We start from the raw sequence: 12,350 nt of genomic DNA, 5'->3' as shown, positions 1-12,350 counted from the left end.
CAAAGCCCTCTAAGGCAATAGGAACATTAAGTAAAAGCACAGTACATTATCTTCCAGACTTGGCCGAGACAATCGTTTAGAAAGGTGTCTTCATGAAGGAAAGGCCAAATACAGCTTCTTCATGCAGTTACTTCTTAAAAAAAGAGAAGTGTGTTGGGTTGATTTCATCCCTCAAAGTAATTTATGTTCTCTACTCTCCCTCAATAGAGTGAAAACATATTCTCAGCTTAAGATGCCAAACTTTTAAGACCAATATGCGTTACATACATTGCTACTTACGGAACAATCTAAGCCCATTTGAAGCTGGCTTAGAAAGTTTCCTGGTAATCAAGGGTGTAGTTTTCAGTTTGATTGCTCTATCCCTAAATCTTACAGAAGGTTTTGATTGTTGGACTGCACTGTTGCATGTTTCACATTTGTATCATACCTGAAACATCCTACAGCAGCCCAGAAGAAGCTGGGGGGCGGGGCAGAGAGAAAGAGGAGGAAACAGTCTTTGCAAAAGATGCTTCCATTTTGTATTCCCCATCACGTGCAGAACTGTGAGGTTTTTCCATTCCTAGTTGAGCCTTCCTGCCAGAACAGGATTTGTCGTATAGTAATTTGTTGCTCTTACCCATTTTGTGTATCAGCACTAAATTAGAGCTCAGGTTTGAATGGGAATTAACACACTGTTTTTTGCCTGCAGAAAGATTAGACACTATGTGTCAATTAGTAGACTGTGCAATGACAACGATAAGGTAAGTGAAAATAGTGGTATGCTTGCTTTAGTTTGAGCCCTAAATATTACAGAATAATGGGAAAGTTCTGACTAACTAGATTTCTTGTACTAATTTGTAGGCGGAGAAGACATGTGAACGTATTCAGGCTGACTCTCAGACAGGTATGACACATCTCTTCTGTCCTAATAAGCGGAGGATGTACTTGGGGAAAAAATAAAGCCCATTGTTAGTGATCTGACTGAAAACCACAGTTGCACAGGACAGTCCGAACAGTACTATTTAGCTAGCAATAAGCTGGGAATCCAGCTCAAAAGGCAGGAAAATAAATACAAGTCCTCTCTACCTGCCTTGTTTGCTTCAGAAGTGATATAAAGGAACCCACCCTTGAAAACGCAGTACTAGGGCCCCAAGCTGGTATTGTGGTATTGCTGGACTCAGTGTCACATTTCAGTTATAGGTAGCAGAGCCCTGTGACAAAATTAGAAATAAGAAGGATGGCATCTAGTTGTCATGTTGCTGTGGCTGGTCTATAGCTAGTGGCATGTATGTTTGCATTGCTTTTAACTGTATTGTGGGGTATTCGCATGTGAGTGGAAATGAGGATGACCAACACTACCATTCACCCTCATCCCACATATTAACACTTCATTTAAGACATCCTTGGGATCCATGCTGCAGGTACTTGTTAATTGTAGCCTTGGTAGCACAGATTGTATCTGTTGGAGTCAGTAAGGGACCTAGGATACATTGCCTAGTTTGGTAGTGTGTAGTCTACTTTGGTCCACTAGTTCTTTGTGGCAGTTGTTACTTCAGTGAACTTAGGTGGGTTGTACAAGTTGTATTCACAACTACAATTGTGTCACTGTGTCAAGCCAGGAACTTTTCCTTCTACACTGTTAGATCCCTTCTGCAAAAACAGTTAGGCATGTTCTGCCAGAGAGCATGACGGGGTTTGTGACAGTGTAATTGGGCGAGAGTTTAAAAAGGAGCTTTCATTGACTGTCATCTGCAGAAGCATTGTGGTAAATGTCACTCAGTCTGCTATCAGGCTTTGTCCAAATTTCAGTTCCTTTAACATACATCTTAGGCACAGCTTAATGTCATTGTATGATACCATCTTCTCCACAGATACTCAGACTTGCAGACACAAAGACAGGAGGAAAGGATCACTAGATGTCAGATCCACAACATCACGAGGGAGTGATGGTATGTTAAACAAGTAGATTCTTCTGATTTCTATATATATTCAGATTTCTATGTGCATACACATACATACATATGCAAATATAGGTAAGTATGTATGTGTATATAAACACATGAATAAAATAACAACTCATCAATTCCTGAATGACTTTACATTTATCAAGTAGCCCCATTTTCTTCTCTTGAGCTACTTCGAGTCTTTTTTTGAACCAGTGAAGAATGGAAGGCTATCGTCTACCATCCTGCATGGAAGACCTCATGAGATTCAACACAGATACTTTCAAGTACAAATGGCAAATTCTAAACCTAAAAAATTACTACATTTGTTCTTCTCTTGATAAAAATATGAAGAGAATTTTGTTATGAATTTTGATTTTTTTTCACTGTGTTGTATTTTGCTCCATTAGATCACCCCAAACTTGATAGATAAGTCACATATTCAAAACTGTTGCTGACACATGACTTTGTTAAAGCATATATCATTACAGTCTAGGCAGCATACACTAGTGAAACATGGAAGTAGGTCTGTGGCAGTGAGAATACAATCATGCTCCAGTATTGCAAAAATAGCATTGATTCTTCTTCTTAAGAGCTGCTCAGCGCAAAGAGTAACAGAGATGTGTGTGCATTTTATAGGTAGAACAACATAATCATCCAGAAAAATCCCATCTTGGCCTTTTCTCTACAGAACCAAAATCGTTAACTGATATGAAACATTTGTTTTTCAATTTCCAACAAATAATAGGCCAGAACTTCTGCTGTTTTAATTTGGCATAGCTATCTTCACTTCAGAGGAGCTTCACTCATTTACCTCAGCTTGGAAGCTGACTCATTATGACTTGTCATGTTGCATCAGGCAGCAAAAATAGATATATCCTGTAATAACCTAAGTGCAATATTTACCTACCTGTGCCTGCCAGTTTATATGCACAGGCATCTGTATAGTCTTTTAACTGCTTTTTTAATTGAATATTTTAATTAGTTAAAATAAAAAAAACAAAGCCATGATTTTGCCAGGCTGCTACAGCTACTTATTTCTAATCAGGGATACCAGTGGTTCAGCAAGCATCTCTTTGCACTTGCGTGTCCCCAGCATAACAATCATGTGTACGCATTCTGCAATAGATTGCCTATGAAAGGCACAGCAGAGTAAGCAGTTCACAAAGTGAATCAAGAGTCTTGGCTGAATCCTCCTGTCATGCCTTGTCATTGCAATAAGGATACAAATTCTGCTTTGTTTTCCACACAGGCAGCTCACAAAGGAGGCACTCTTCTATGGCCAGGATACATTCCATGACTATTGAAGCACCCATCACCAAGGTAATGTGCACTGTCACTAGCTGTTGTCAGTTGTGCTGTACTGGAATACTGGGGCACAAGGCTCCAGTACATCATCCAGACTGAGGAGCAAGGCAGTGCTGGCCTCTGGTGCAACTTCTTCCCCTGTTCCACCTGCCCGTTGGTGGAGCTCCAAAAAGCCAGATGCTCTGAACAAAGTTCTCCCAAGCCTGCTTGGTAGAGTAGGGTGCCCTCCCAGCCATTGCACGACGCTTTTTAAAGACTTTTGCCTATGTGAAGGAGGGACTAGAGTTCCTCCTTCTTACTTATGCATTGTAAACTGCCTTCTGAAACCATTCAAGTATTTGGGAAAAATCAGCTCTCTAATAAATTGAGAAAGGCAAATGGGAGAAGGTTATATTAAATCCATTCAGAGACATTTTGAGGCCATGCCTTGAACAGGAAAGTCATTAATAAGACAACTGTCTTTAAGGCCACGATCTTGTTCCCAGAGTCAGTAGCAGACATCAGTGTTTTATTAACATCCCTTTCATTTTGATTCTCCCACATGTGGATTAAAGTTGTAGATCTCGTTTATTTGCTATGACTTTTCCATAGTAATTGATGTCTCTGTTCTTTCTTAAATCACTTCTAAATTCAAAACATGTCTAATGCTAAACTAGGTAATAAACATCATCACTGCTGCACAAGAAAGCAGCCCAATGGCAGTTGCAGAAGCTTTAGACCGGGCTTTGGAGATTTTAAGAACCACTGAATTGTACTCTCCGCAACTGGGGACAAAGGATGAAGATCCACATACAAGTGACCTCGTTGGAGGGTTAATGACAGTAAGTACATACTGCCACAAACAGTTATTGATTAATGTTCCACTGCCTGATTTTCCCGGTTACATGATCTTTATCATCTGGCATGTACTTTGCCTCTACGATGCGAAATTTTCAGGAAAAATTGCACACCTCTTTTTGTGGATTTTTTTCTCCACCTACATTAATAATGTAGCTCTGAAAATGGGAAGAAAATTGACCAGACCCTTTGAAGCATTAGTTTTACTAGAAATGGAAAGGAAAACCAATTATTTTTTCAATGTGGTTCATTTTAGAAAGGTATAGATGGGAGAGGAAGAAAGAAAGATAGGTAGACACTTGTGTTTATTAATTAGGATTAGAATGGCATGTTTTGGAGGCTTTTCAGTCTATAGAAAGAATGTGTTTTCAAAGGAATGCAAAATATATATTTTTGTTGTTTTTTCTTGGATTATATTTGTACCCGTAGAGACTCATAGAAAGATCAGGGTGTTTTGAGCCAGAAACATGACTGTTCATGTATTAAACCAAAATCATGCTCCACAGAACTCATAATTTAAAAATAAGGCAAGAAGAAGACTGAAGAAGGCATGTATTATGTTGTTAGGTTATGAAAAGAGGAATGGGGGCATTGGAAAAACAAGTGTTGTAACCAAAGTTGAACAAAGGGCATGTAGCAAAGCAAGAATTGAACACAAACCTTCAGAGCCTGGAGTCTGACCCTCCTAATAGTAACTAGATGAACTTGGATGAATGTTACCTGTGCCTTAAGGATATGTGTTACCATTAGTCAGTACGTTGCATATAAAAGGCTACCTCAGGAAAAAAAATGGACAGTGTGTTGGATGCAAAAAGGCTCACAAGATGTGAGCTTCTCAGAGATGTCTCTGGGCTATTATCATTTCATGCTGTAACTATCAAGATGCCTTTGCAGTATCTATCAGAATCTTGAAACAGTTTACATGTATTTTTGCCTTTTAAGATACCACATATATCTAATATCTAATCAGGAGAAACATATGAGAGTCTTCAAGAATTCCAGGAGAAGGAAGACCTGAATGGTTCATATAGGGTTGAATTTACCAACTCAATAGACAAAATATATTGTTACCTTATCTGTAAAGATATAGGGAGAATACTGATACAGATAATCATTAAAGTCTCAAAGTGAATCTTTTCTCCTGCTGAATACACACAGTCCATAAAGTCAAACTGTTTTCTCCTTTTTGTGGATTGTTGATTCTTACATACATTTGTCAAGAATACTGTATTACGTACTGTATTCATTCCATGGTCCCAGAACATGTAGGTATCAATATTGCAAAATACAAAATCCTTACTAAAAATAAAACAAAGGCTATTTTATGGAGCAGTAGAAAAGCTGAGAAAATCCATTTCAGAGCATGAGGGTATATGGTATAGTATGAGTTTTAAAATGATCTGGGAAAAACATTTTTCCAGCAAAGGGTCTGTTGAAAACAGAATCATACTATTCCATTTCATGTTCAGAAGTTATGTCTGAGTAGAGGAACAAGTAGTAGGTTATTGATGGGAAGGGCATTTAGAGTTCAAAGATGGATTTGCCAGATACAACTACACCTGCTATTTTAACTCTTAAAATACTAATCTTTGATTCTAAATGATAGACAGCATCTAGTGTCCTAAATATTTGTGTCATAGCAGTGCTATTGAAGAGTTACTGAGCCAGTTACAGTAGCAGTACTCCCTTTCCTTTTAAATCGCAAAACTCCAGACTAATTTACTTACAAATGTGAAAATAAAAATAAGATAAAACAGTTCTTTTAAGTACAGACATTGCATGTTCAAATATAGCATCCACATTTACTTCTGCTATACTTTGGGTGCATAACATGGTTAGGTGCATTCAGAAAAATATTTTTTTTTTAATAACTTTTTTTACATCATGGGCTAAACGTTAATGTGCAGTAACTAACAGCTGTATACATCAAAAGAGCAAGCAGGATTTGGGCCACAGCATTTAGTATGTGGACATACTGTGTCTGGTTTGTGGCACACATCTAGAACCTCTGTGTGTTGTCCAGACAAAGGTGGATGTGAGGCTCTAATTCCAGAGCTCCATCTGCACTTGAGAAATTTGAGTTTTTACCTATCTGAGTTCATATTGTATCCAATATCTTGCAGTTTCTCATCCATTATGAACTATATGTAAAACAGGCAAATCTTAACAGTACACATAAATAAGGGAGAGGCAGCTTTGATGACTGTGACAGGTTGCCATCAGGCTTTTCTAAAGTCATTGTGCTACTATTTTGGTGTCATCATCTTATAGACCTTTTATACAATACCCTGCATTTAACTCTCAACTTTTATTTAACAGGATGGTTTACGAAGATTATCAGGGAACAAATACATATTGTCAGCAAAACGTAAGTTTTAATTTGGCAGTTACTGACGTATTAAAACATGTTAAATTTAAGAAACAGAGGAAATGTGATCAGATGTTCTTTTTTTATAAGCATTGTTTGGTTTTGTTTTATTTTTATTTATAAGCATTGTTCTGCAGCATTACTGAGCTTTATAGAAATGGGAGTTGCCAGGTGTACTACAGAAAAGAAAACATGTACATTGAATAAAAGTGTATCTCGGGGTTATTCATAGTGATCTGCAAATATATTCCTCAACAGAATCTCATCAGGCTGCTGGCAGTTTGATCTCTCCAATCTCCCTCAATGACATACCCCCACGGATAACACAGGCAATGGAAAATGAAGAACACTGGGATTTTGATATCTTTGAACTTGAGGCTGCCACCCAGAAAAGGTCAGTAAACTCAGGAGCTCATAAATTGAAGTTGCTGAAAACTGACTTAAATGTCATCCTGTAATCAGCTCTTTAATTCCTCTACCTATGCTTTTAAATGGAATTACTTTTATTTTCAAAGTCAAATGTTTGAAATTTTCTCATTGTCATTTCTAGTTGTGTATGAACCCATTAAATATTTTCTGTTTCATCATACACTATTTCATGCAGATTCCCAGTGGATGTAAGTGAAGATTATATATTTTTGATATGATATAATAACAAAAGAACATAATTTTAAAAGCCGCCTTTTTCTGTTCTCAGTAATAGAAAAGTTCTACAAATCAAATTGTTGTCTTGTGGGGATTCAAATTCAAATTATAGCCAACTACACCCAGAGTCAACATGCTGGTCTTAATTTGATCAGTTGATACAGGTCATGTTTTATTTTCTCTCCACGTAATTGGGTAATTTTTATTCCTGAACAGTTCAAATACAGCTTTTCAGCAGAATTCCCATTGCCTTTCTCTGGGATTAGAGGAAGGTCTTTATTCTAAAATCTTGGCAGGCTACATTTTATGTATAAGATTAACTGAAGAATATTTACTGATAAAAAGAAGGGCATACCAATTTCCATCACAGAAGTTTTCAAAAGCAGATCAGCAGTTTTGATAGACTGTACTTCATTAGTAGCAAATGCTCCCACTAAGACTGTAAATTGATATTTCTGTTTAAGTCTTTGTTTTTATTCTCCGATGCCTATCAAAAGTTCTCCTTTGGGTCTAGTTTCATGTATCATGCTTTGTCTTTGCTTAAAGCTTCTACGAGACACTAATTTGGAGGCTAGATCCTGCAATGAATTGACTATCTTAAAGCCTTGTCAAAATCCCACATCTGTAAGAGCTTTGAAAGTTATTAAAAAACAATGTCTAAGAAAGATACCAGGCATTTGGTTAACATATATGCACTTCATTTTTAGACTATAGTTTTGTGAGCCAAAAAAAGTGGAAAAAAATCAGGTTTTTATTCTTTAAAGTGATTTTATTGTAAGTGAAGAAATTTGCATCCAGTTACTTTAGGGTCTTTTTTTTGCTTTACTACATTTCCATTTCTAATGAAGTGCTGTAGATACAGTAATTAAAAAAAAAAAAAAAAGACAAAATGTAGTCATTCTGTCTGATTTACAACATTTAATACACACATTGCAGTAACTTAAGAATTAATTATCCCAGCCAACATGCATGAGCTCACCAGATAGGTTTCTCTGTTCTTATTGATTTGGAGAGACCACAGAGGGACAAAGAAGGTACTTTGTTGCCTGTCCTGTTATTAAAGGTATTATAATTATGATTGCTTCCTGCTGGGTTTAAATAAGGCAATTCATTTACTGAGAGAATTAAAGTGATCTTCGATGAATCACAAGGATGAATATGTTATTAGTATTGTCTTCAAGTCCAAGCAGACATACGGTAGTAAAGCCAAGATAATTCATTAAATCTAAGCTTTAGTGCATTACAGTTCACTGAGACAGAAGCCTGGAGAGATCTTTGACAGTACTACATGGGGGGGATTAAGGAGGATTAAACTTTAGTATATTATTATTGTAGTTATGACACAGTATTGTTGAGTGTTTTCGCTAAAAGATGTACATCCAACTCTAAATGATCTCAGCAACTCAAATGACCTCACCTCACTTGTCAAGTGCAGCTAAAAATCAGTGTGCTTGACACATTTGGAATCAAGCAGCAAAGTGAAATGCCAAAATAAGGGTTTAAGATCTATTTTTAAGAATTCATATTTGACAATATTTACCACTATACCTGTTCTTGTTAAGCGAAAAAAATGTATTGGACAAGAAAACAGTGGTATTAACTGGGTTCAAAAAAAAGACTAGTGGACTAAAAATTTTGTTTTCATTTGCTCTGTTAAACATACCGCATTTTCACAACTTTCAGATTAGAAATATTCTGTTCTGATCTTCATTCACCTGCCAGTCATCTGGGTTTAAATTGTGCAGTTTGGCCTGGGAGAGACAAAAGCACTGGAAAACAGTGATGTTGGCTATTTTTGGAGTCAGGTCTCTGACTGGGTTAGCCTGAAGGTTCATCTGGCCCTTATAGTCTTCTAGAAATGGCATACTCTGGCCTAGTCATTTGCTTCCAGAATACCTCCATCTCTCATCCTCTATTGCATGCAAAGTCAATGAGCGATAGAAGCCTGCAAGGATGGGCGTAAAAGAAATGGAGCAGATCTGCAGTGCAGAAAGAATAGTGATTGCGGCATTGTATAGTATAGATATGCTTAATCTAACTGTAAACAAGCTAGTTTAGGAATCTGTGGCAGCAACAATATTACCTTCCTCCTCTCATGTGCAGAGTTTAGTACTTGCTAATTTATCTCATTTTGACTGCCGTCTACATTTACCCAATATAGACTCCTCAAGCCCCAAAATACTGCCACATGTAGTACAGCAGCAATATAGAACCTTTTTAATATTCCTGGAAGTGTCAGGAACTGGCATGATCCTGAGAGTGTGCATATGATGGGTAGGCAGAACATTTCTACAGGTCTGGATTGTAATTCTGTTACAAGTCCTTATACCTAATCTGCCATGTCATTACTTAAAAATGCTGTATAGATTCATACTGTTTATGCTATGTAATATTATTTCAACCTCATTTGTTTTAAAATTTTGCATTTATTTTTCTTCACAGGCCTTTGGTTTACCTGGGCCTCAAAATATTTGCTCGCTTTGGAATCTGTGAATTCCTAAACTGTTCAGAATCAACTCTGAGGTCATGGTTACAAGTTATTGAAGCTAACTACCATTCCTCCAACTCATACCATAATTCTACTCATGCAGCAGATGTACTACATGCCACTGCTTATTTCTTGTCTAAGGAAAGAGTAAAGGTGAGTCTACTAGTCTATAAGAAACAGTGTAGGTGGGAAGTACAGGTGCGAACAAAGGAAGATCTCTCAAAAAAAGATGCCAAGAGCCAAATGTCTACTAGAGCCAACCAGTTTGTTAAGTCTGCAGTCGAAGAACTGGGCTGCTTTATATGGGTTCTAGGATCTCTCTTATAGTACATGTGGAAGGATGGATACTAATATTATGGGAATTGAGCTGTTCTTGATGGGAGAATAAAAAAACCTCCTTTTAAAACAAAACAACTTTGTACAGTTAAACTTTCTCAGATAGGTGAGCTAATGACACAATTATTTTTGTGACAGTACATGCCAAGTACCAGTTTAATGCAATAAATCACCATCTCTTATGCCTTGTGATGGTCACTTTGCAGAAGACTCCCAGGACAATATAGGCCATAAAATAGGTTTAGTGCTTCCAAAGCTATATCACCCACCAGATGAGATGGCCTGAGGCTAAAAGAGACTGCATTGGAGGAGCATATTGAAAAAGATTACTTGTTGAAGTTCCTTGTACCCTAACACCCATTGGCATATTAGAGCAACTGACAACCACAATAAATCAGAGCAGCCTTTGTTCTCGCATGCCCAGAGGGCAGACTGGAGAAGGGGGAATTAAAACAGAGCTTGCATGTGTATGCAGTGGAGTGGCAGTACATATTTCCGAGCTGCATTTTTGGATAGAAATTCCTACCCTGAATTGGCCTGCCTAAGGATAGTGCTAGTGATGGGCACCTGGCTGAGACGTTTGTGACTGTAAACAAGCTTCTGACAGCTCATTAAAACTGTAGTAAGTCTCTTAACCTGGAGCTGCAGCTCATTAGTGTGCTCTCCAGAGGCTGACTTACAAATACTGTATGCCAAGTGGGAATAGAACTTCATTGGATATTTTCAGCCCCTGATTTGCCAGAGGTTTAGCTGGTCTTCCCAAGAATATCTATGAAAAACAGACAAGATCTAGACTCATTTCAATGCCACAGAAGTATGACTGCTTCCTCCTTTTCCAGAATGTTATTTCCATTCCTCTGTAGGCATAGGAAGAGAAAAAAATGTTGCAGCAGAAGGAGCAGAATCAAAGTTTAAAATTCTCTCTTTTCAAAGTTACAGCCCAGCTGCTTTTTTGTTGCCCATAGTTCAACTTAACCTAAATACAGAAGGCCAGAATCTGCCACTCAAATTCACACTAGGAAGATGTTTTTCAGTAAATTGAAATCAGTTCTTGCCTGGAAAAATTTTCTGGCTCCCAAATTGAAGCAGTATTCTCAGAATCATTTCCACTTCTGTGCCACAGGAGTTAAGATGACAGTGTTAGAATCCTTGACGTCAAGTTGAGGGTAAAGGTGCTGTAAATCCCTGCAAAGTTTGTTATGTCAGACTTGGGAAAAAAGCATCAGATTACACTGCTGTGGTCCTACAGGTCAAGTATTCTCCAGTTTCTGGCCACTTCCCATCTGCACATGTCTTTCTCAGCCAGACTGAGCACTGGTCAATGTGTCGCTCCGAGGAGAGCCTGTTTTAAAAATATCTCTCTCCTAACTTCATACCACAAAAATAGAATCCCATGAGCAGCAGCTGAAAGAAAGAAGCAGCTAACACATGGCAGATAGTTTTTCAGACAATGCTAACTATGAACCTAGAGTGGAAATAATTATTTGCCTTTTCTTGTTCTCCACAAGACCCTCTTGACAGTCCTCAATGAATAATATCCTAGCTCCATCAAAGTCACTGCATTAATTTCAGGAGGTGTAAAGTAAGGCAGGGATTGTCTTTTCACCTACCAAGTCTAACCATTCTGTATGGTACTGTCAGAGCCCGTAGAGAATTTGGACTTTAAATTCAAGCTAATTGGAATGGAAATTATCTGCCCTGCTCCCAGATTCAACTGGGAACTTTTCTGCTCTTGTGTTTCTTTCATTTTATTAAAATTTTTAATATAATTGCTTTGTATCTGTGAGCCTTCACAAAAAGCCAGCATCCATACAGCATAAAGACTAGGTTCATGGAATCATAGAATGGTTTGGTTGGAAGGGACCTTAAAGACCATCTTGTTCCAACCCCCCTGCCATGGGCAGGGACACCTTCCACCAGACCAGGTTGCTCAAAGCCCCATCCAGCTTCCACTAGCCCAGGTCGCTCAAAGCCCCTCCCAGCCTGGCCTTGAACACTTCCAATGATGGGGCATCCACAACTTCTCACCACCCTCACCGGGAAGAATTTCTTCCCAATATCTAATCTAAACCTTCCCTGTTCCGGTTTAAAGCCATGGCCCCTTGTCCTATCACTCCATGCCCTTGTAAAATGTGCCTCCCCAGCTTTCTTGTAGGCCCCTTTAGGTACTGGAAGGCTGCTTTAAGGTCTCCTCGGAGCCTTCTCTTCTCCAGCCTGAACAACCCCAACTCTTTCAGCCTGTCCTCACAGGAGAGGTGCTCCAGCTCTCTGATCATCTTTGTGACCTCCTCTGGACGTGCTCAAACAGGTCCATGTCCCTCTTGTGTTGGGGGCCCCAGAGCTGAAGGCAGTACTGCAGGGGGGGTCTCACCAGAGCAGAGCAGAGGGGCAGAATCCCTTCTCTCGACCTCCTGGTTACCCTGCTTTGGATGCAGCCCAGGATACG

General features: G+C 38.5%; 1 protein-coding gene across 1 annotated transcript in view; it reads left to right on the top strand.

Annotated features, from left to right (window-relative positions):
• LOC104160773 (high affinity cAMP-specific and IBMX-insensitive 3',5'-cyclic phosphodiesterase 8A-like) overlaps positions 1-9,749 on the top strand; it is a gene marked incomplete at its 3' end in the record, with an annotated part of 118,103 nt that extends 108,354 nt beyond the window's left edge. Inside the window, exons 10-17 of the mRNA XM_009698988.1 lie at positions 689-740; positions 841-883; positions 1,851-1,928; positions 3,175-3,245; positions 3,887-4,051; positions 6,387-6,435; positions 6,694-6,829; positions 9,523-9,749. Coding sequence (XP_009697290.1) covers positions 689-740; positions 841-883; positions 1,851-1,928; positions 3,175-3,245; positions 3,887-4,051; positions 6,387-6,435; positions 6,694-6,829; positions 9,523-9,749 — 821 coding nt within the window. The remainder of the gene's footprint in view (positions 1-688; positions 741-840; positions 884-1,850; positions 1,929-3,174; positions 3,246-3,886; positions 4,052-6,386; positions 6,436-6,693; positions 6,830-9,522) is intronic.
• Between the last annotated feature and the right edge of the window lie 2,601 nt (positions 9,750-12,350).

Source organism: Cariama cristata, unplaced genomic scaffold, assembly GCF_000690535.1.
Source record: "Cariama cristata isolate BGI_N322 unplaced genomic scaffold, ASM69053v1 scaffold5894, whole genome shotgun sequence".
Lineage (NCBI taxonomy): Eukaryota > Metazoa > Chordata > Aves > Cariamiformes > Cariamidae > Cariama > Cariama cristata.
This window is presented reverse-complemented; position numbering and strand designations above follow the sequence as displayed.